The sequence below is a fragment of the Leucopleurus acutus genome (assembly GCF_964270905.1).
Source record: "Leucopleurus acutus genome assembly, chromosome: 2".
Lineage (NCBI taxonomy): Eukaryota > Metazoa > Chordata > Mammalia > Artiodactyla > Delphinidae > Leucopleurus > Leucopleurus acutus.
The window spans coordinates 84,848,282-84,873,324 of NC_139143.1; the positions used below are offsets into that span (position 1 = coordinate 84,848,282).

Consider the following 25,043-nt stretch of genomic DNA (forward strand, 5'->3'; position numbering starts at 1 on the left):
TACCACAGAGCTCTGCCTGCTTGAGAAGGGCATCAGCTTTTCTTTTTTCTTTTTTTGGCTGCGTTGGGTCTTCGTTGCTGCGCACGGGCTTTCTCTAGTTGCGGCAAGTGGAGGCTACTCTCCATTGCAGTGCGCGGGCTTCTCATTGTGGTGGCTTCTCTTGTTGAGGAGCTGGGGCTCTAGGCGCACGGGCTTCAGTAGTTGTGGCTTGCGGGTTCAGTAGTTGTGGCTTGCGGGCTCTAGAGCGCAGGCTCAGTAGTTGTGGCGCGTGGCTTAGTTGCTCCCCGGCATGTGGGATCTTCCCGGACCAGGGCTTGAACCCGCGTCCCCTGCACTGGCAGGCAGATTCTCAACCACTGTGCCACCAGGGAAGCCCCGGGTCATCACGTTTTATAAAACCTCACACACTAAAAAGGTCCTGTAAGACTCTTTATCTTATAAGGTTCCTGCTGCCCTTATATTTGCATAGCTAAAGGTACTTCCTAGGGCCACCTCTAGGGGGGCTTCTAGTTTTAGATGCACCTTACCAAGCATCATGATATTATATTACATTACCTCATAAAATTATGGCCAACTTTCTTATCTTAAGAATATTAGATACTGGAGGATTGAAACCCATGGCCTTATTTTTTTTTTTTTTTTTTTTTTTGCTATACGCTGGCCTCTCACTGTTGTGGCCTCTCCCGTTGCGGAGCACAGGCTCCGGACGTGCAGGCTCAGCGGCCATGGCTCACGGGCCCAGCCGCTCCGTGGCATGTGGGATCTTCCCGGACCGGGGCATGAACCCATGTCCCCTGCATCGGCAGGCGGACTCTCAACCACTGCGCCACCAGGGAAGCCCATCATGGCCTTATTTTAATCAATAAGTTCAACCTGTCTCTGTCCCACTTTGGTAACTACTTTCCTGAATAGGAACAACACACACTGGCTTGTGTTTCATCCTTGTTATTATTCTCAACTCAACCTCATGTGCCTATTGTGGAATGCAAGAGTGAGAAGGCTGAGAAACAGGGAGGTGAAAGAATAAAAAGTCTGTTTCATAAACGTCTGTATAAAAGATTTCATATCTCCTGTGAAGGAAGGTCTACCAGGCTTTTTCATAGTTCAGCTCAGAGATGATTCTGTGGCTGTGGAGCTGGCCTTATAGGGATTCTTCACCAACTTGGCACACCGAAAAATCATCACCATTAGGAACAAAAAAAGAAGAACAACAAAGGCAATGGCAAAGCCTTTGTCTACATCAACACTGCTGGACAGGCTTGAATCATCCATGAGAACACACACCTCTTTACCCTTGTCCAGCTGTAGCTACTTCCTCAGGAATGTCTTCAGATTTGTCATATTCCTAGACAAAAGAGGATAAAACAAGTTTACTGGTTTGTATATGTATATATGTATTTTCTTAATAATGCTATGCTGAAACCAGAGGGTTTTCAAAAAAAATTAGCAAGATTTATTTGAGGCACTTGTGAAACTGATAACATTAGTATAGGTGACCTTCAAGAAATACACATATGCAAAAGCAGAAGAAATACTCCAAAGCAAAACATGAGCAATTATGTGTATCTCAGAAATCAACTGGGGCTTCCTTGCTCTGTTAAATCCAGGTAAAATTGTCTTGAACACCCCAGTTCTGTGTTAAGTCCAAATCGTTCTCTAATATTTATTCAAATTCTGAGTACTTTAAGTAATTTCTTGTAGGGTCTTAACTTAGTAGGTATGAACATAAAATTGTTTTATTTTTTCTAATCACTATGTGCTGTCATTCCCATGTCTTAATTAAAAATCAGGTATGTCGCAGAAGTGATCAGTTTCAGTTATTAAAACTTAATCGGACTTCCCTGGTGGTCCAGTGGTTAAGAAACTGAGCTTCCAATGCACGTGGTGTGGGTTCGATCCCTGGTCAGGGAACTAAGACCCTACATGCCGTGTGGTGCAGCAAAAAAACCCAAAAAACAAAAGACAGCTTAATCCACCAAAACAATACTGAAAAGAACAAAGTCAGAGGACTCCCTCTTCTCAATTTCAAAACTCACCATAAAGCTACAGTTATTGAGATAGTGTCGTATTGGCATAAGGATAGACATATAGATCAATGGAATAGAATTGAGAGTACAGAAATAAACTCATATATGTATTGTCAACTGATTTTTGAGAAGGGTGCCAACACCATTCAGTGAGGAAAGAAAACAAATGGTGCTTGGACAACTGAATAGCCATATGCCAAAGAATGAAGTTGGACCCTTTCTTCACACCATATATAAATATTAACTCAAAATAGATCAAAGACCCAAATGTAAGAACTAAAACTATAAAACGCAGAAGAAAACAAAGGGGTAAATTTTCATAACTTTGGATTTGGCAAAGAATTTTTAGATATGACATCAAAATCACAGGCAACAAAAGAAAAAAATAGATAAATTGGACTTCTTCAAAATTTAAAACTTTTGAGCTTCAAAAGACACTATCAAGAAAGTGAAAAAACCCACACAATGGAAGAAAATGTTAGCAAATCTTATATCTGATAAGGGATTTGTATCTAGAATATCTAAAGTATTCTTACAACTAAATAATAACACAACCCAATTAAAAATTGGGGAAAGGATGTGAATAGATATTTCTCTAAGGAAGATATACAAATGGCCGATAAGTACATGAAAAAATGCTCAACATCATTAGTCATGGGGAATTACGCTAATCAACAGGCATAAAGTTTCAGTGAAGCAAGATGGATAAGCTCTAGAGATCTGCTGTATGACATTGCACGTGTAGTAAATGCTAATGTATCATACACTTAAAAATTTGTTAAGGTATATCTCATGTTAAGTGTTACCATAGTAAAACAAAATTTGAAAAAAGAAAGAAAGAAAAGAGGTTGGCTGAAGCAGCCTGTGGCAGTAGAGAAGAAGGCAGTGTTGAGATTGAATTGATCAAGGGGGATTTTTTTTTTCTTGAGGACCAGATATGGACCACAGATAGGGACCAGCCTGGGGGTCACATAAAAGAGGATCTAGCCCAACAGAGCTTCTTGCTAAGATGATGGTTACCTTAATAGAAAATGGCTGGAGGTGAACTCGGATTCAGCATTGTAATGACCAGTCAGAGGAGAAACATTGACCTGGAGGGATCTGCAGTTAGATAACCCTAGTGAGGGAATTTCTGCGGAGCTCACGAAAAGCACATCATGAGCGAAAGAGTCCTGAACATCATCCAAGCCTAGAGAGAAAAAATGCCAATAGATTTGTTGTGAAAAATGGTTTAATGGGTCTTTTGGTGACACACAGAGAAAACTAAAATATTGTTTTATAAAAGATTAATTGGGATGGTGAGGAGATAAATTGCTCTGTGAAACAATATCAAGAATTGCATTCATAATGGGCAGAGTTGTACCTTGGCAGAGAATTGTAAGGAAGTGTTCCTAAACTGAAGATGAGAGAAAAACTAGTCTGGTAGCTGGAAAATGGGGGAAGATTGGTAGATATTTGTACCGTCTTTAAGATATGTATCTCATTTACGTATGTATTACATTCTTTATGTGCCTTATCCTTTCTACAGTGCAGAGTCATGTGTATTTTTGCATTCCACATTTCAGTGGCTCATCACTCTCTTCCTCTGTTAATATCCTTTCGGGCCTACTTCCCAAATATGTCTCAGATCAATTCCCTTTTCTTTATCCCTTATGGCCACCCCTGTGCTCTAGGCCATCAAATGCCAGACACCTGCAAATACTCTCTGATCTCCTGAAAACACTCTTATTCTCCTCCAAACCACAAAGCAATCTTTAACAAATGTAAATCAATCAGTCTGCAGATTAAAATCCTTCAGCAGCTTCCCACTGTCTTCAAACTTCTTGATGGGGTTTCAAGGCTGTCCACGATTTGGTCTCATCTTGTTTCCTGCCACTCTCTTCTTTGTACTTTTTTACCCGCAATGCTGGGCTTCTCACAGTTCCATGAGTTTTGCATGATCCTCCTTTGCCTCCATCCCTTTTCTATTAACATTATCTTGGCATTACTCCCATCTTTCTATATTCAACTTTTAGGCCTTAGCTTAAATGTTAATTTCCTAGGGAGATATTCTAGTAACATTCACTATAGTTTATTATAGTTAGTTTCTGTCTTCTCTGATAAAATAGTAATCCTACATGAGACTAAGGACCCTATATAATTTTTTTTTTTTTTTTTTTTCGGAACGCGGGCCTCTCACTGTTGTGGCCTCTCCCGTTGTGGAGCACAGGCTCCGGACGCGCAGGCTCAGCGGCCATGGCTCACCAGACCCAGACGCTCCGCGGCATGTGGGACCTTCCCGGACCGGGGCACGAACCCGTGTCCCCTGCATCGGCAGGCGGATTCTCAACCACTGTGCCACCAGGGAAGCCCTATAATTTGTTTTTTTATCTAAAAGTCTGGCATACATTAGATGTTCAGTAAGTATCTGTTCAATGAATGACAGTAGCACTACACTTTGTAAAGATGCTCATTGAATGAATGAATGACTTTGAGAATGTGGCACTGAATTAAGAAAGGAGAAGACTGTTGCTGATGTAAAAGGATAGTGTTAGCAGAGTGGTAAAGAAGGAATCCAGACTTTAGTGGATTAAGCAGGAAAGGGCAGTGAGGAAATAAAGACACCAAGATTTTAAATCGTTTATGAGGAGTTCATCTAGGAAAGAAAGAATAGCAGCTAAAAGCCTATTGCAGAATCAAACGAGGGATTCCTTTTCAAAGGCAGAATGGAAAGGTATCAGGTAGGATGTTTTTGGTTGCAAGAGACAGAGAAGTCCACTTAAGTGAGATTAAATAATACATGAAATTTATTGACTTATAAGACTGAAGTCCAGAGTAAGGATAACTTTAGGTATGGTTGGATCCAGAGATTCAAGGCGTTATCAGGGTTCTGCATTTATATGTCTACCTTTCTTCTATGTTGATTTTATACCCAGGCTGGCTTCCCTGTTGTAACAAGAATGGCTCCAGAAAATCCAGACCTCACATATTCCCCTTTCATATTATCTCCTCTTCATCAATTCCAGAGGAAGAAAGAACACTTTTATATCCGTCAGGATTCTTGTTTGCAAGCGATAGAAACAGGGTTTCCTTTACTTAAGCAAAAAAGGGTATTTATTGTAAAGAGATCAGGTGGCTTCCAGAATCAAGCAGAAGGAGAACTGGTCCTATAAAACAAGCAGAAACCAAGAGAGGCCAGGCATTGGGAACCACAGCCAAGGTCAGCACAGGAAAAGTCTGGTTAGGGCACTGTCGGCACTGGACACTACCACAATTGGACACTGCTGCTGCTGAGCACTGCTGCTACTGTCATTGGATACTGCTGCCTCTGCCATGCCTGAATTATAAATTGTGTCATCTTTGTGTCATTCAATATTCCAGACCCTGGCTGGAGCATCCGACTGGTCAAGGCTGAGTCATGCCCCAGGACTTAGCCACCACAGGGTGGAAGAGGGAATATTTGGTATCTCTAGGCACTGTCGTGAAAATGATGTTCTGCCTCTCACAGACTCACATAAAGGCAGATTTCCCTCAAGTAAGACGAGGTTTTGGATGTTGAGCAGACAAAAGATGACAAACATCTATTTTTCGGTCTTGGCCCCAATCCAACTATATGCTGTTTATAAGAGACTCACTTAAAATTTAAAGGCATAAAAACATTGAAAGTAAAATGTATGCTAAGTAAATACTCACCAAAAGAAAACTGAGGTGCTATATTAATGTCAGACAAAATAGACCTTAAGACCAGAAGCATTATTAGGGATACAGAGGAATAACATTATGATGAAGGGCAAAATTCAGTAGGAAGATGTAACAGTTCTAAATTGTATGCACCTAATAAAATAGTCTCAAGAGAAATAAGAAAACAATAGGACTATAGGGAGAAATTGATAAAAATTGTAGTGGATAATAAACACATTCTTCTCAATCATTGATAGGTCAACTAGACAGAAATCAGTGAAGATACAGAATATTTCATTAATACAGTTAACAAGCTTGATTTATAGAACCATGCATTCAACACTGAGCAAACTCATACTTTTCCACATATTGTTTAATCACATTTGAGTTGGCTTTGGGATTTTTTTTGGTAATTTGAAACTAAAAACATCCTAATTCCATGTATTAAATCCCGTTCTGCTTAGAATAGCTAGAATGGTTTCTGTTCTCTGCAAGTAAGCCTTGATGGATATAGATACCAAGCTGAGTTTATCCCAGAAGTAGAAGTGTAGCATATATATATATATGTAAACCATCTGAATACCTCAGTTGTTGCAGAAAAAGCATTTGATACATTTCAATACTAATATAAAACACCCATATTAATATTCTTAGCAAAATAGGGGTAGAAGGGAACACCTTTAACCCAATAAAGGTACCAACAACAAAAAATGTATAGCAAACATCCTACTTAATGGTCAAAAGTTGAAAGATTTTCCTTTTAAAATTGGGAACAAGACAAAGATGTTCACTAGCTTCACTTTATTCAACATCATTCTGGACGTTCTAGCCAGTGCAGTAAAATAAGATAAAGAAAGAAAAAAAAGGGCTTCCCTGGTGGTGCAGTGGTTGAGAGTCCGCCTGCCGATGCGGGGGACACGGGTTCGTGCCCCGGTCTGGGAAGATCCCACATGCCGCAGAGCGGCTGTGCCTGTGAGCCATGGCGTCTGAGCCTGCGCGTCCGGAGCCTGTGTTCCGCGACGGGAGAGGCTGCGGCAGTGAGAGGCCCGCGTACCGCAAAAAAAAAAAAGAAAAAAAAGAAAAAACAAAGATTTAAAAGGAAAAAACAAAAATGTTCGTCATTCACAGATGTCATTTCCTTCAGAATAGTCTATAGAAAATATGAGAAATAGGCAATTTAGCAAGGTGTCTGGATGAGATACGTAAGTCAATTGCATTTCTAAATGCCAGTAACAAACAATAAGCAGAAGGAAGAAGAGGGAGGAGGAGGAGGGAGGTGGTGGAGCGTGGTGGAGGAGGGGGAGGGGGATGGAGAAGAGAAAGCTCCTGGGTGGCGTGGCGCCCCTGCTCCCCCAGGCGCTGCCCAGCTCCCTGTCAGCCAGGGCTGATCCCCGGCAGATCTTGGCTCTCCTCTCATTTTCGGCCTCACGAATGTTAGTTTGTTCTCACACACGCTCAGCCTGCAGAAACCGTTAGATGTTGTCAGGTCGCCACGAGGGAAGCTGAGGGTCCTGGACTTCACCAGAGCTGTGTCTGGAGGACAGCTCTCTCTTCCAGGTCCAGGATGCCCCTCATCTGTGGGTGCTGGGCACAAGCTGGCTACTCTGTGGGTGCTGTGGTTGCTGGACTGATGTTTGAGGTACCATGAGGACCAGGTGGAGCAATGACCAGTTTGCTAGATTCCTAGAAGTGGAACTGGGGACTGTGGGATTACAGGCTCTCCAGGGCCTAGGCTGGCTGTCCCCATCCCGTGTCTGGCTGACCATGCCCACCCTCAAGATTCCTTGATTGCGAAATGAGAAACTCAGGGGCCCTCAACACTAGTCTCCTTTAGCCTCCACTGGCCAGATGACAAGCACTTTACCAGGATAAGGAAACCTGCGTGGGTCCCAACAATCAAAGCTACATCTGTGACACAGGACGCTGCTCTGGACGGTCTCAGTGCTGCAGCTACTACTCCGAATTCTGGTGGTTCTGGCCCGTGTGGACCATCATCATCCTCCTGAGCTGCTGCGTGTGCCACCACCGCCGAGCCAAGCGCCGCCGTCAGGCCCAGCAGCGGCAACATGAAATCCACCTGATCGCCTACCGGGAAGCCCACAATTACTCAGCGCTGCCATTTCATTTCAGGTTTTTGCCAAACTATTTACTACCTCCTTATGAGGAAGTGGTGAACCGACCTCCGACTCCTGCCCCACCATACAGTGCCTTCCAGCTCCAGCAGCAGCTGCCTGCACAGTGTGGCCCTACAGGCGGCAGCCCCCGGGGTGCCGACCCCACCAGGGGCTCCCAGGGGGCTCCGAGCAGCCCCTCGCCCGGGCCCAGCAGAAGCAGCACGCGACCCCCGAGCATCACTGACCCTGAGCCCTCCAACATGCCAGCAGACCCAGCAGCAGCCACCAAAGCCCCCAGGATGGAGCCCAGCGGCTCTGTGGCCGGCCTGGGGGAGGTGGACCCTGGGGCCTTCCTGGACAAGGATTCCTCATGTAAGGAGGAGCTGCTGAAAGAATACAGCTCCGAGCAGGGCGGTGCCCTCCCTGACAGCAAAGACAAGACGCCCGGCAGACGTCGCCGCTTCACAGGTGACTCGGGCATTGAGGTGTGTGTGTGTAACCGGGGCCACCATGATGACGACCTCAAGGAGTTCAGGGCGCTCATCGACGATGCTCTGGACGGGCCCCTGGACTTCTACGACAGCTGCCACGTGCGGCCCCCTGGCGACGAGGAGGAAGGGCTCTGCCAGCCCTCCGAGGAGCAGGCTCGGGAGCCCGGGCACCCTCACCTGCCGCGGCTGCCTGCCTGCCTGCTGCTGAACACCATCAACGAGCAGGACTCCCCAAACTCCCGGAGCAGCAGCTCCCCAAGCTAGAACAGGCCCTGCCTGCGCCCGAGAACTTGGCGATGCAACCAGGGTAGGGGAGAACCATGAGAGGAGCATTAAGTGACTGTGTTCCTTTTTTTTTTTTTCCCTCTGCTCCTGCGTTTTCCTGCATCTCCAGGTACAGTTTGGGGTGTGGGTACCGCGCCCCCCATAGATACAGTGTCACGGAGGGCCGAGAAGTTGTCCTGTGACTCATTCCTCATACCCCACCCCGTCCCCCTTTACCTCTTTTCAAGTCACGTGTCACTACCTGCTTGGGTCAGAGAGATGTGCGTTTCAGAGGCCCCCAAGGAGAGGATGAGACTGTGCCCTGAGGTGACTCTTGGTGATGGAGTGGATTCATGTCCTGGTGTGAGTTGATGAGAACCTCGCCGCGTCTCAGTCTGAGAGAGGTGGCAGGTCTCAGCCCTGGGTGAAGCCCCAGTGGTCCGGGGATTGTCGCCCCTTGCTGCCAGTGTCTCCGGAGCCGGAATTGGGCTCCTCCTGTGGGAGGATGAGAGCTGACCAGCAGTAGCGTGGCGGGTTGGTAAAGGGCTTGTGCTCTCAAATTCCAGGTGACGAGATCAAAGTGGCACGATGCATCCTGGAGGGGCCCCTCCCCAGCAGGTCCTGGCTGGCCCGCGGACTGGTTCAAGTGTGGAAGATTACACCTGCCTTCTCTTTGTTTTTTTTCTTTTTTAAAAAAACAACAACAGAAGTCAGAAGTGAGCTGAAAATAAGAACTTGACCAGTGGGCAGGCAAGAATTCTGTTTTGGAAGAGGGAAATTTGTGGCTTTTTCCCAACTTGGCCTTCAAAGAGTCCTGGCTACAGTCGAGCCAGAAGGAGAAGTTTTGTGTGCAGGCTTGGCTGGGGGCTATCTCTGGAACTTCTGTGGGTGAGCAGAAGGCCCTGCACTGTGGCAGTGGATAGAGGTGCAGCTTACCGCATCTCTCCCCTTTTCATCTGTGCCCACAGGTGATCAGTACCCTCCCCCATTCCAAACACACGTCTGCCGGCCTTCACGTCTCACTGTTCTCTATGAACAAATGAGGAGGCTGTGGGACCTGAGAAAGGGCAGTCCCGCAGCCTGACTCTCACACAGTATTTTCTCTTGATTCTGAGTAAGTTGTTTTGTTTATTTGTTTGTTTTTTCAAACTGACCATTTGGAAAAAATGCCTTGGTTATCTGTGGTTTTCGTGTCCTTTCCCTGCTCCGCCCCGCCTTGAGTGGGGTAACTAATTTTGTAGCCTATGTAAAGTGTCTAAGTGGCCCAGGTAGGAGTGTGAAGGCAGCCATCCTGAAGGACCACAGGATCCTTATTATTGTAGTTTGGCTTCAAAAACCAGTTAAGTTTTGATAGGAATAATCTGATTGGAGAAAGCAAACTGCTGAAACTAACATTCCCTGTCCTGTTCCCTGTTCATATGAAGAGTTTGGTTCTTCCCCCACTCTTGAACGATGACATTCAGACTAGGCATTGATGTTATGGTAAGAAAGGAAGGTATATATATGAATACACATGTATATATGTGTATGTGTGTATATATGTGTATACACACACACACACACACACACACACACACACAAAATAGACAAATCCAAGGCTGTGAGGTGAACGAGTGTCTGAGTTTGGAGTCCACAAAACCAAAATCCACGTTGAACAAAGTGCAGTCCGTATACAGCGACATTTTGGATAACCTGTGTGTGTCTGTTGTGTGTGAGCCCGCAGCCCTGTTTTCCTGTGACTACACTTTGAACGGCAGCCTCTCTGCTCACGTTACCCACGCGTTTGGAGCAGGCGCAGCCCTCTCAAGGTAATTTGTTTTACGCATTTACTGTTTGCTGAGCAAATGTCTGGCTGTGCGCTTGGGTGTGCTCAGCAGCGCTGTCGGCGGCAGTCCCCGCGTTTGCCAGAGATGCTGTGCTCCAAGTAGAGGTTTCACTCTACCCATCACTGCAATTTGCACATTGTTCCGTGGACACTCGGAGGCCTGTGTTCTGCTCCCTGTAAACGGAAACGTGCTCTGAGCCTGTTTGCCTCCCTCAGCTGCTCCTGGCCCTCGGCCTCAGCCCCCGGGGGTATCCACAACCGCTCGGGACAGAAGGCCAGGGTGGAACCTCCGACAGAAGCTGGACTGGATCTTCAGTGTCCAGCTTGGACTGGCTGTGGCCCAGACGTCAGCCCTGCCCAGAATTGCCAGGAGGGTTTGGCGGCCACCACAGTGCCGTAGGGCTTACCTCCCTCTGCTGAGGTCCAGCGCGTGGCTGATGTGTGGCGAAAGTGGGCAGAAATGTGCCACAGCCCTCAGATGCCTTTCCTGCCACCTTTTGGTTTTTGGTTTTTGTTTTTGTCTCAAACAACTCACTGAAGTGTCTCAAAGGAGATCAAGTTTTACCAAAATGAACCCTGCTTGAGTTAACTGGTCGAAGGGATGGATTCTGGCCCTCTCAGGATTCCTTCTCCAGTCAGAGTGGGGAAATGGTCCACGTGTTTACTGCTGGGTTCACTGCAGCATCCAACCCAAAAGGCATGAGAAGAAGAAAACGCAACGGGTGGAGCTGGGCTCGAGTCCAGCGTCACAGTCTGACCCCTGCTACATGAGGCTGCCCTGCATGACGAAAGACGGAAGTAGGGAGCTGAAGGACTTGGGAGGGGGCCGGGGAGATGTGAGGGAGTCTTGTGTTCCAGGTGAACGAGAAGAAAGGGGTTGGTCGAGGGTTTGGTGCTACACAGTCGGAAGATTTGCAAATGCTAACACATTCCCCTGTGAGGCACATCACCTTTTGTCAGTTATTGTGAATATGTGTATTTTAAGCAATAAGATTCAGTTGGTCAGACTTTTCTGGGCAGTCTCGGTGGCGCATTTCCTGTGCTGTGATTGTTCTGAAGACGGAGTGGCTCTAACCACTGTGAGAAGCCCAAATAAAATCGATCCCCGAAAAACAAAACAAAACAAAACAATAAGCAAATGTAATTTAAAAAAGACACCGCTGGGAATTCCCTGGTGGTCCAGTGGTTAGGACTCAGCACTTTCACTGCCGTGGCCCAGGTTCAATCCCTGGTTGAGGAACTAAGATCTTGCAAGCCATGTGCCGTGGTCAAAAAAAACCAAAACCAAAACAACTCATTATTTACAATAGCATAAGAATATATAAGGTATTTAAAAATAAATCTAAGAAAAGTTGAGCAGGACCTGTTTGGAAGAAATTATCAAACTTTACTGAAAGTCATTAAAAACACCTAAGTAAATAGAGAGATATGCCATATTTATGGATTCAACATGGTAGAGCTTTAATTCCAACTCTCCCCAAACTAACCTTTAGAGGCAGTGTAACTCCACCAAAATCCCATCAGGGTTTTTAGAGAAAACTGACAAACTGATTTTCTTAATTGTATATGGGAGCTCACAGGCCCAAGAATTAAAAAGACATTCTAAAGAAAAAGAATAGGGTGGGGAGATTTCCCATATCAGTTATTAAGGTTTATTACAGAGCTATAGTATTTTTGACATGGGGTATATGTACATGTGTAGATAATAGACTATTTGAGCAGACTAGAAAGCCCAGAAACAAATTGCACGTTTAGGGAAACTTGAGTTATAACAGAATAGGCATTTTTGACTGCAGAAAAAGAATGGACTATTTAATAAGTGATACTGGAAAATAGGATATTCATTTAAAAAAACACATCTATGGTCAAGAGCAAACTTTAAAACGTTTAGAAGAAAATACAGAATGTTTTTTTGACCTCAGAATAGGAAAAGATCTCTTAAACCAGACACAAATGGTACAACATATATTTTAAAAGATGGATAAGTTTAACTTCAGAGTTAAGAACTCCTGATCACCACAGACATGATAAAGTAAGTAAAAATACAAGTCACAAACTCGGAGAAACATATTTCTAAAAAAGGATTAGTATCCAAAGTTAGAAAAATAACTCCTCCAACTGAATAAGTAAAGGACAAATAATAGGAAAATTAGCAAAAGACATGAACTGGCATTAAAAAAAAGAAACATGAAAGGTACAAAAATATATGAAAAGGTGTTCTAGTTCACTAGTAATCATTGAAATACAGATGTTAATTTTTTATCAACTAGATTGGTAGACATTAAGAAGTCTGATAATACAAAGTGTTGGCAAGGATGCAACTCATCCAAAGTTCTTATACACTGCTGATCAGTGGTATCAAAGTACAAATTGATAAAAATCCCCTGTAGAAAACCATCTAGCATTACCTCTTAAAGTTGAATATACATATTCTCCACAAACCAACAATTCCACTCCTGTATATATACCAGGAGAAATATAAATGAATGCTATTGTGGCATTGTACATACAAGCAAAAACCAAACAACTCAAATGACCACAGCCTGGAGAATTATCACAAAAATTATGGCATAGTCACAATCGAATATTATAAAGCAGTGAAAAGAATGAGTGAACGAACTAGAGTTGCATCCAATAATATGGGTGACTCTTAGAAACATATTAGTGAGTGAAAGAAGCAAATTACAGAAGATTGCATACATTATTATATTATTTTTATAAATCTCAAAATAAAACACTATTTACAATAACAATACACTATTTAGGGATGCATACCTATGTGATAAATCTATTTTTGAAAAAGCAAAGGAGGGAATTCCCTGGCAGTCCAGTGGTTGAGACTTGGCACTTTCAGTGCTGTGGCCCGGGTGCGCAGCCAAAAAAAAACAAAAAGCAAAGGAGTGATATAGAAAATTCAGGATAATGATCACTTCTGGGAAGGAGGCAGGAAGATGATTTAAAGGAAAGAACACACAGGTAGATGCACTGAAATGGTAATGCTATATGTTTTAAACTGGGTAATGGATTCATAATAGTTCATTTATTACTATGTTTCATAACTAATATGTTACATATCTTCTTTTGAATGTATCAAGGGACTTCCCTGGTGGCCCAGTGGGTAAAAACTCCCCACTCCCAATGGAAGGGTCATGGGTTTGATTCCTGGTCGGGGAACTAGATCCTGCATGCTGCAACTAAGAAGCCCACATGCCAAAACTAAGGAGCCTGCATGCCACAACAAAGATCTTGTGTGCAGCAACTAAGACCCGGCACAGCCAAAATAAATAAATAAATATTTTAAAAAGTATTAGGCTTGATGAAGGCAGGGAAAAGAACAATTTTCCTGCACTGCAAGTATATTATCAGAAATCCAAAGTTCTTTGGCATACAGAACTCATTGGCTCCAGAGATCACTATGTGTTCGTGGGGGTGTCCTCTGAAGAGCCGAAGAGGGAACAGCTTAGAGAGAGCTCATTGGAAACTCTTGCTTGTCCATGCAATTCTTGGTTTCAGAGGGGCAAAGGGCTTTCCTTCCAGATAAATCAACCCCCAATGAGAACAATTCAATGACAGTCATGAAATATAACATGGTAGTGGAGAGCATGAATTCTGTAGTCAGTCCCTCTGGATTTGGATCCTGGCTCTAATAAAGCTTGGTGATCCTGAGCAAGTTACTTAACTTTTTAGAGCCTTGGTTTCCTCATCTGTAAAATGGGGATAATAATACAATAATCCTATGACGCAGATGTTGAAATTAAATAAATAAGTGTATGTAGAACACAGCACAGTGCCTGGCACTTAACAACTGCTATATAAGTGTTTGCTATTATTATCCTCCCTGGGTTTACTATGTTCCTCATTTCTTGCACCTTTTCTCTTGCTATGGAGTGTCTGGAAGTCAATGCTGTTTTACTTTTTCATTCAAGTGGAGTTCTAGAGCAAACTCTTCCCATATCACACTTGTGCAGTATTGATAGTGTGTAACAGCAGCAGAGAGGGGAGGCTAAGAAGTTCCACAGTTCAAAGTGCTGACAACTACTCTGGGTTACATACAGTTCATTTGGTGCTAGAAATGTAATAGATATTCAATGTATGATACGACTTGAAGAAAGGATTCCAGTTTAAGCTTAGCCTGTGTGTGTCCCAGAATTTAAGTGTCAAAACAAGTCTTGGGACTTCCCTGGTGGTGCAGTGGATAAGAATCCACCTGCCGATGCAGGGAACGCAGCTTTGAGCCCTGTTCTGGGAAGATCCCACATGCTGCGGAGCAAATAAGCCTGTGCACCACAACTACTGAGACTGCGCTCTACAGCCCGCGAGCCACAACTACTGAGCCCACGTGCCACAGCTACTGAAGCCCGTGCACCTAGAGCCCGTGATCCGTAACAAGAGAAGCCACCACAAGGAGAAGCCCACGCATGGCAACGAAGAGTAGCCCCTGCTCGCCACAAACTAGAGAAAGCCCGTGCGCAGCAACGAAAACCCAACATAGCCAAAAATAAATAAAATTAAATCTTTAAAACAAACAAAAAAAAACAAGTCTTTATGATGGTTGGGAATTGGTCTTCCAGACATTTGGTTTATTTCTAATTAGAAATTTCCCTGGTGAAAAATTCATCCTAAGGGAAGAGATAGTCTAGGTTGTGGGTTTAGCTAGAGTCAGAGCAGAGGTAATATTCTGACAATACAGTCTCTATGAGGTAAAGTGTTTTCTGACCCACCTCTTCTGCGTTCACTCAAACCTCAGTCCCAGGGTATGGGAGAGTCAAGAAATTCTCCTTTATCATTGCTCTTGTCACTTTATTTTACCTACAGACTTGTGTGGTTTGGGAACTAGAGATTGCAAACAGATCCGTCTCTATTACTATATGAACTCTATCAACTTTCAATTTACTTTCAGTGCACCACTTACCATTTAATAAGTAAAGCACAAAAACTAGGTTCTGTGGGCATAAAAAGATATATAACAAGGCCTGATTTCTGTCTTTAGGAAACTTACAGTCTGGTATGGGAGATGACATGTCCATACAACTATGACACCGGTATTCAAATGATAAATGCCAGAACAGAAGGTAGTGGGCCTCTATGAAATTGTCTGGCCCACACTTCCCCTCCTGTCCATCCATAGGGCTATTGTGAGAGCTGCCATGTTCTGACATGGCTCCACCATGCTGGCTGCCACAGTTCCACAGTCTGGGGTAGACATCCAAGCTGGGCCAAAGCCCTTCTCTTGAATTTTTGTAACTGGAATGGGAAATGCATCCTGGCACTTACTAGGTATTCAATATGTACTTGCTGATAATTGAGTTGTAGTGAGAAAAGCAATTTCATTGCAGTTTTAATACCATGCCTGTGTCTTTATCCATTTGTATATACCTCAGATGTCACTTTCTAGATATATTTCTTTAATATCTCATTACATTTGCAGGCATGTACCTTCTCTTTATTCATCATTACAGTCCCTCAAAAAGGTCATATTATTTTACCCTGGTACTTACATATCTCACTAGACCCTTTACAGTCTGGATAGTTCATTAATTTTCCAACTTCTCTCCATTATTGCATTTCAAGAGACTTGTGTTTCTATCATTTATTCTCCTTACTACAGATTTCTAGCTATGATTTTATATACTATGTAAACCATCTCCATTTTATAAAGTTAAAGAGAAAAATAAATAAAAATATATACCTCCTGAATGAAAATAAATAATTCCAAAGCAATCGCTGATAAAAGTGTGAAAGGAACCCAAAGGGAAGAATCAGGAATGTTTCACTGAAGAGGCAAATACCTGAATTGAACTGAGGCCTGAGAATGAGTAGGAGTTTACCAAGCTGATAAACGTGGGAAAGGGGAGAAGCAGGAGGGAAGATAGTTCAAGTACAAACATGAAAGTTTAAGGGAGGACAGCATAGTATGTTTGAGAAACAGTAAGTGTTCAGTAAGTATTTGAGATGTATTCTCCCACCGAATGGGCAGAAGCAGTATCCTAGGGGCCTTATATGTCACTTTAAAGACTCTGGACTCAACTTTGCAATCAGTGGGGAGCCATTAAAAGCTTTTAAGCATGGAAATTATACCATTAGATGGTGGTTTTAGAAATATTAGACTGACAGGAATATGGAGGGTGCACGAGACAACAATTAACCTGAAATTCTTCCATTAATATGAGCTTCTAGAGGGCAAAAATCTCAAAGTTTTTCTTTTTTTTCTTTTTGTGACTTCTCGCAACATAGATTAACACAGTGCCCACACCTAGTAGGAAATGTTTGTTGATGTAGAGACTCCAGTGTCAGAAGGAACACTCTGCTCCTCTTGGGTGATGAGAATGGACAGGATGACCCTTGTCTGATTAACAAACTCAGCTGGGGTAGGATTAGTCATAGAAGTCTTTCTACAGGTGATGGTCAAGCTCAATCTGGAGGAAGGAAAGTACACTCCAAATGAAGGAACAGTGATAGAGACAAGGAAGCATGGGAACTTTTGGGGAAATACTGCTTAATTCAGTATGTTGGAGCTGACAATACATGAAAATGAAAGGTATAAAATCACAGAATCTCAGAGTTGGAAGGAACCTTTAAAAGTAATCTTGTCGCATCAGCCTTCTAATCATTCCTGCAAAGCCCCTGGGGGTAGGGTGAATTTAAAGGTACTGGTGTGGCATATGCTCAGGTGGCAAAAATATGGGACTGAAGTTTAGGCGTAAAGAAGAGCGAGATCTTTAGAGCTGATAGTCACCCAAGGACAGGATAGTTGAATCACAGGAGTAGATGAGATGGTCAGAGGAGAATTAGAAACAAGTGAATGTCTGCATTTATGGTGGAGAAAAGAGGTCAAGGAACCACAGATGGAATAGTTACAAGTAGGAAAACTAGAAGAGATGGGAGAATTTCAGGGAGGGGGCGGTTTGCAAACAGCCTTGTATGCTAGAGAGGCACGGACAACCTTCAATGTCTGGAAATTTGAAAACATCAAGTTATCTTTGATTCTCCTTCTTCTCTAATTATATCTGAATTCCTGAACTTTGAATCAAAGGTCTCTAGTTTACTTATTCAAACTTCTCACTCATAGCTGCCAAATTTCAACAAACTAATTTTGCCCCTGTTAGGCTATCTTTCCTCTCTCTCCCTTAAAAAGTAAAACACATTCTTATTGAGAAGAGAAAAGAAAAAGGATGATGTTGTTTTGGTTTCAAGTATGACATGTATGTTCTTGGCTTTTATTTTCAAATGTATGGATCTGATCCAGGTTTTATAGGGTCTGAAGTTTATACAAGTTGGAGGCCTCTCTTTAAGAAAAAAAAAGATTTTTAATACAAAATTAGGTTTAAAGTTTTTAGAATGGGAAAAGATCACAATAAATTATTGGAGACTTGGATATTCAGTTTCCATTCTTCTGAAAACTCTTAGATAAAATAGCTTTTCTTGACAGATACAAATGACAGATAAAGTGGTAAATTCAAGATCTGTTTTCCAAAGAGAAGAAATGCCCTAGAATTTTTTAAAGTAGCACTTAAGTTCCTGTTTTGTTTGGGTTGAATAGCAGCACTGCTCGGGACTAGCATAGGGAAAAAGAGGTAGGGCCTGAATCTATTGGTTTATGTAAAATTTGGTCTTGCTAAAATAAGAAACAGAATAACCGTACTTACTTACAAATCTATAGCAATGTCAGTCCCTCTTTCACTTAACACTTTCCAGAAAGATCAATCACCTTCTCCTTTCCTTGTGTTCTCTTCCCAAGTCACTTAATTTTTCCCATCTGTAGTGCCCTATATTTCTTTTCTGTTTTTAAACATTTTTATTGGAGTATAATTGCTTTACAATGGTGTGTTAGTTTCTGCTTTATAACAAAGTGAATCAGTTATACATATACATATGTTCCCATATCTCTTCCCTCTTGCTATATTTCTTATTAAAAAAAACCCCAAAAACCAAAAATCCCAAAACTTAAAAAGACCCAGATTCTTTCGTGGCCATAAGTTTAGTCTGAAGGGAGAGGTGATGGTGAAGAACTACAATAATGAAGATTTCTTAACGATAATCCCTAAAATCAAAGACTTCCTCTAGCTAATAGGACTAACAGAAGTTCCACCTAATTTGCCTCAAACACGACTGTGCCCAAGATATCCCCTCTCAAATGAAAATTTCGCTTTTCAAAAACTCTCTAAGGAAAAAAAGCTCTTTACTTCCCTCAGTCATATCCCTAGTATTCCCCAAGCTTGTAGAAAGGTGTTATTAAATTCAGAAGAATTGTTGGACTTATTCCCATAAAAACTTTACCAGGAAGGTAATACAGGTAGTTATTTACCTTTTGAGAGAGTGATATCCAAGGCTGGCTGTTGGTAGGGCAGTCTTTGGCAGCCTCTCCTCTTTTCATCAACCCCTTCTTACAAAAGGAGAGTGGTTGGTGGCTCTCTCCCTTCCCCACTCCCACACTGAACTCAGAAGCGTCATGAATAGTTCAACTAAAACAGGATCAAGTTTCAGACACTCCCATAGTGGGTGAGAAAATGATCCCACTAGATTAAATTGGAGCCTAGATCAGTAGAAGTATATTTCCACAACTCTGCTAGGGCTGGGGCAGCCAAGGTTAATGGCTCAAGTAATACCTTTTAAGTAGGATCACATGGGTGGTAGAAGTTGGGTCAGTAGCCAGCTTTTTTGATCTCTGCGATGATTCTCTGCACTAGTAGCATCACCTGAGAAATTGTTAGAAATGTGAATTATTGAACCCCTATTCCAGCTTTAATGAATCAGGAACTTTGGAGGTGTCGGCACCTGTGTTTTAACCAGCCCTTCTGGTTACCTGCAATGTATGCTCAAGTTTGAGAATTACTTGCCAACAAGATCAGTGAAGCTCTAAAATCTCCCCTTTTCCTCAAAAAGAATTTACTTAGGACATTTGGATCAGAAAAGTCAAAACTATTTCACTTAGCATTAGTTATTATACATGTACATACACTTCAAATGCAAAATTTACTGCTATTTCCTCTTAGGTTTTATTTGGTTCATTTAAAAAACTTCCATAGGATGTGTGTGCCTGTGTGTGTGTGTGTGTGTGTGTGTGTGTGTGTGTGTGAGAGAGAGAGAGAGAGAGAGAGAGAGAGTGTGTATGCTTATAAGTATACAGAATATTTCTGGAGGGACGCACTCCAGGGCTTCAAGGTGAGAATTGGGTGGCTTATATTGTACCATGGGCATATTATCTAGTCAAAATTAATTTGTTTCAATTAGACAAAATTTTAAACTATCATCACACCTTAAAAAAGTAACTATCCTGAAAGATGTGCTATATTTAATAAATATTTACTGAATGCCTACTGTGTGTCAGTCACTGTGCTGGATCCTGAGGACAGAATGGAGAATGAAGTGTAGTCCCAGCCCTCAAATTTTTATTTTCCCAGAACACTAATTATAGCAATTAAAAAATATTTTCAGTTTCCAAATTTCTTTTGAACTTGCCCGTACCATTTCAAATTGTGTGAAGGAACTGAGGGAAGGTAAGGGTATTATCTCTTTCTTTCCAGGAAAAACTAAAGCCTGAAACAAAACCACTCACTATAATAGGTACCATCTATTTAGTGATGGACCTTAAAACAAAATTGTTATATCTTTCTGTTTTGCATAATTATAAGTGTAATGTAAAGTCATAGTACATTCAAACATTACAGACATACACACCAAAAGGTAGAAATCTCCTATTAATCCCACTCTCTAGAGATATACTGTTAACAGTTTGGTGGATTTCTCCAGCTTCAATTTCTATATTTACCATAATTTATTATTATTTACAAAATAATACTTATTTTATGCTTTTTCATTTAACAGTATATCTTGGACATCTTTCCATTTTAATACATATAAATCCAGTTCATTCTTTTTAATGGCTGCTGAGCACGCAGGTACTCCATTACATAGATATCCCATGGTCCATTTTCTCTATAAATAGTATTTGGGCTGTCTCAAAAATTTTTTTTTAGTTAATTAATTTATTTGTTTTTGGCTGCGTTGGGTCTTCGTTGCTGCGCACAGACTTTCTCTAGTTGTGGTGAGCGGGGGCTACTCTTCGTTGCGGTGTGTGGGCTTCTCATTGCGGTGGCTTCTCTTGTTGCGGAGCACGGGCTCTAGGCGCGTGGGCTTCAGTACTTGTGGAACGCAGGCTTCAGTACTTGTGGCTCACAGGCTCTAGAACTCAGGCTCAGTAATTGTGGTGCACAGGCTTAGTTGCTCCGTGGCATCTTGCTCTGTGGGATCTTCCCAGACCAGGGCTCGAACCCGTGTCCCTTGAATTGGCAGGCGGATTCTTAACTGCTGCGTCACCAGGGAAGTCCCTTGAATTTCTTTTTATTATACCAACATTGCAATGGATATCCTGTACATATATCTCTGGGTACTTGTGGAAATATTTTGTGGGATACATTCCTCAAAATACTAGAAATATAAATGCTGGGTTACAGGTTATGAACATCCAGAATTTTAATAGGTATTGCCAAATTACACACTAAAATGGTTATAGCAATTTGTGCTTCATTCTTGTTTTTTTAACGGTGTCACCAATATAGATTACTTTCAATCTCTGAAATACTTGTCCATCCAACAGGCAAAAAATAATATCTTAGTTTCTTAGAAACTTGCATTTCCCTAAATACTATGGTATTTGAAGCTCTATTGTTTGAACATCTTTTGTAGATTTCCTGTAACCTATCCTTTCCCTTCTTTTAACTGGGCTATTCATCTTTCACTCACTGATTTGAAGAATATATGAATTCTTATATATTCTTATATATATATATATATACATATACATATATATTAAAATATATTTTTACTTATAACTTTTTTTGATTTGTGCTTTTCCTAGTTCCTATCCTCTACCACTCCCAATCCCTCATATTTTTTGTGTGTGTTATAAATTTATTTGTTTGTTTGTTTTTGGATCTTCGTTGCTGCGCGCGGGCCTTCTCTAGTTGCGGTGAGCGCTTTGTTGCAGTGCTCGGGCTTCTCATTGCAGTGGCTTCTCTTGTTGCAGAGCGCAGCTCTAGGCGCACAGGCTTCAGTAGTTGTGGCTCGTGGGCTCAGTAGTTGTGGCACATGGGCTTAGCTGCTCCGCGGCATGTGGGATCTTCCCGGACCAGGGCTCGAACCCATGTCCCCTGCATTGGCAGGCGGATTCTTAACCACTGCGCCACCAGGGAAGTCCCAATCTCTAATTTTTGAATCTGCTTTTTATCAACATCAACTTCCAGAATTCAACCTCTTTTCTCAGCCCAATAACCTCTTTCTGGCTTCTCTTGTTTCCCTGAGCAGTCTCACCCCCTTCCAGACACTTGTAAACTGTACTTCTTTGGCAGCTCTAGAATCTTCCATTCCCAAGATACTGATCTAATTTGTCAGTCATTTCTCCAATTCTGGGTAAATTGCTCTGTTTCCTTTCTTTCCTCAGGCTTCTGAGTATTGGCAGAGAAAGTAATAACAATGCTCCATAGTTTCACGAAAATTTATGCCTTCTCACTTTGGGCTCTCAGAGCATTTGACAATCTTTGTATTATACTTTTTTTTTTTTTACATCTTTATTAGAGTATAATTGCTTTACAATGGTGTGTTAGTTTCTGCTCTATAACAAAGTGAATCAGTTATATATATACATATGTTCCCATATCTCTTCCCTCTTGCGTCCCCCTCCCTCCCACCCTCCCTATCCCACCCCTCCAGGCGATCACAAAGCACCGAGCTAATCTCCCTGTGCTATGCAGCTGCTTCCCACTAGCTATCTACCTTAAGTATTCATACTTTTTTATCCATACACTTCCTAACCAATTGCATACAGCTGTACAGCTACAACCAACATCATTTCTACCTCTTATTCTCAGTGGAAGTTTCAGCTATTATTTCTCTTTGAGCATTGAAGCCATTGCACATGTGTTGTCAATTTCTCTTTCTTCTAGTTCAAAATGTTTATATATTTTCAGTAAAAGGGTGCCTTGGTTTTTCCGAGACTAACACTTCCGCACGCAGCCCAACCTATCTCCTGGTCCCTACTAAGATCAGTCTTACTTGTTTTCTTGAGCATATATATTTTATTGCATTTTTAAATTGTATTTTTCATTTGCCCCTTTCCACAAGCTCAGTCTGTAGACATATTTTTATATCTCTACCCCTACCCTATGCCTCACCCCAAACTAATGTTTGATTATATTCTCTTAATTGCCGTATTTCTTGAGAAAATGGTGTATGCTAACAACCTGCCTGTATTTACCCACTTTCTATTCACGTCTCACTCATCTGAACTATGGGTTTCACTCCTTCTACTTCCCTTAGGTTTGTTCATCCTCATCTCTGAACATATGATGCTGTTTCTCAAACTCTTTTATCTGGAAATTCCTTTGGCTTCCATTGCCCTGTTCTTTCCAGGTTGCCTCTTCCTTCTTCTATAACCTGAAACAGGCATTTCTTTTTTTTTTTAATTGAAGTACAGTTGATTTACAATGTTGTATTAGTTTCTGATGTACAGCAAAGTGATTCTGTTATACATACATATATATATATTCTTTCTCATATTCTTTTCCATTATGGTTTATTACAGGATATTGAATAGAGTTCCCTGTGATCTACAGTGGGACCTTGTTGTTTATTTTATATATAATAGTTTGTATCTGCTACTCTCAAACTCCTAGTTTATCTCTCTTCCCTTTCCCCTTTGGTAACCATAAGTTTGTTTTCTATGTCTGTGAGTCTGTTGCTGTTTTGTAAATAAGTTCATTTGTATCACATCTTAGATTCCACATATATGTGTTATCATATGATATTTGTCTTTCTCTTTCTGAATTACTTCAGTATGATAACCACTAGGTTCATTTGTGTTGCTGCAAATGGTATTATTTCATTCTTTTTTTAATGACTGAGTAGTATTCCATTATATATATATACCACATGTTCTTTGTTCATTCATCTGTTGATGGACATATTTAGGTTGCTTCCATGTCTTGGCTATTGTAAATAGTGCCGCTATGAACATTGGGATGCATGTATCTTCTCAAATTATAGCTTTGTCTGGTTATATGCCCAGGAGTGGGATTACTGGATCATATGGCAACTCTATTTTTAGCTTTTTAAGGAACCCCCGTACTGTTTTCCATAATGGCTGTACCAATTTACACTCCCACCAACAATGTAGGAGGGTTTCCTTTTTTCCACACCCTCTCCAGCATTTATTATTTGTAGACTTTTTAATGATGGCCATTCTGACTGGTGTGATGTGATACCTCATTGTAGGTTTGATTTGCATTTCTCTAGTAATTAGCGAAGTTGAGGATATTTTCATGTGTCTGTTGGCCATCTGCATGTCTTCTTTGGAGAAATGTGAATTTAGGTCTTCTGCCCTTTTTTCTTTTCTTTTCTTTTCTTTTTGCGGTATGCAGGCCTCTCACTGTTGTGGACTCTCCCGTTGCGGAGCACAGGCTCCGGACGCGCAGGCCCAGCGGCCATGGCTCACGGGCCTAGCCGCTCCGCGGCATGTGGGATCTTCCCTGACAGGGGCACGAACCTGCATCCCCTGCATCAGCAGGCGGACTCTCAACCACTGCGCCACCAGGGAAGCCCTTCTGCCCATTTTTGATTGGGTTCTTTTTTGTTATTGTGTTGTATGAGCTGTTTGTATATTTTGGAAATTAAGCCCTTGTTGGTCGCATTGTTTGCAAATACTTTCTACCATTCCATATGTTGTTGTTTCATTTTGTTTATGGTTTCCTTTTCTGTGCAAAAGCTTGTAAGTTTGATTAGGTCCTATTTGTTTATTTTTGCTTGTATTTCTATTGCTTTGGAAGACTGACATAAGAAAATGTTGCTACAATTTACATCAGAGAATGTTTTGCCTATGTTCTCTTCTAGGAGTTTTATGGTGTCATGTCTTATTAAATATATTTAAGTCTTTAAGTCATTTTAAGTTTATTTTTGTGTAGGGTGTGAAGGAGTGTTCTAACGTCATTGATTTACTTGTGACTGTAACAGGCATTTCTTGAGGTGTTCTTTGTGTCCTTTTTCTTACCTGTTTTAGTTTTTGTGCTATCATTCCTGCAACCACAAGTCTCTTGTGGCTGATGTACAAATTTAGGTCTAGGTCCTATCCTCTCTTTTGCACAGATATCCTGTAATTCCATACGCTTAATAAGCATTTTTACCTGGTTTTCCCACCAAGCAATCCAACAACTGAACTTCAACTGAACAAATCTGAACTTCCAGTTAGCATGTCTCTGTCATTGATATCATCCAAAAGACTTCTTTGACATCACAGCTTCCTTTCATTCCATATACAATTACATGGTAGGCCTTGTTGATTATTCTGTCACAACAGTATTTGTGGCAATCATTTTCTTTTCAGTTCCATTGACCTATGTCAAGTCCTTGTAATTTCTCCCCTGGATTTCTGAAAAAGTAGAATCCACCTAAGTGGATTTCCTGCTTGTAGTCTCTCCCCTCCCCAAAATAACCTGGATCAGTGTTCCTTAAAATTTTAACTTCGAGAAGTAGTATTTCCAGATAAAAGATGAATATTTTTAATTATAAATATGTCACATGCAATATTTAGAACACACTGATACTAAAAATTTATTTGTTGTTTATCTGAAATTCAAATTGACTGGCCAGCTTATATTTTTATTAGTTAAAT

General features: G+C 41.7%; 2 protein-coding genes across 2 annotated transcripts; one reads left to right on the forward strand and one right to left on the reverse strand.

The window, feature by feature from the left end:
• Positions 1-1,104: 1,104 nt before the first annotated feature.
• CTXND2 (cortexin domain containing 2) lies at positions 1,105-1,275 on the reverse strand (the record flags this gene model as incomplete). Its single annotated transcript, XM_082832975.1, has 1 exon — positions 1,105-1,275. The coding sequence occupies exon 1, from the start codon at positions 1,270-1,272 to the stop codon at positions 1,105-1,107; it is 168 nt and encodes a 55-aa protein (XP_082689101.1). The 5' UTR covers positions 1,273-1,275.
• A 5,720-nt stretch (positions 1,276-6,995) lies between these two features.
• LOC309958377 (WW domain binding protein 1-like) lies at positions 6,996-8,556 on the forward strand (the record flags this gene model as incomplete). Its single annotated transcript, XM_082834194.1, has 2 exons — positions 6,996-7,085; positions 7,555-8,556. The coding sequence occupies 2 exons, from the start codon at positions 6,996-6,998 to the stop codon at positions 8,554-8,556; spliced, it is 1,092 nt and encodes a 363-aa protein (XP_082690320.1).
• Positions 8,557-25,043: the final 16,487 nt, after the last annotated feature.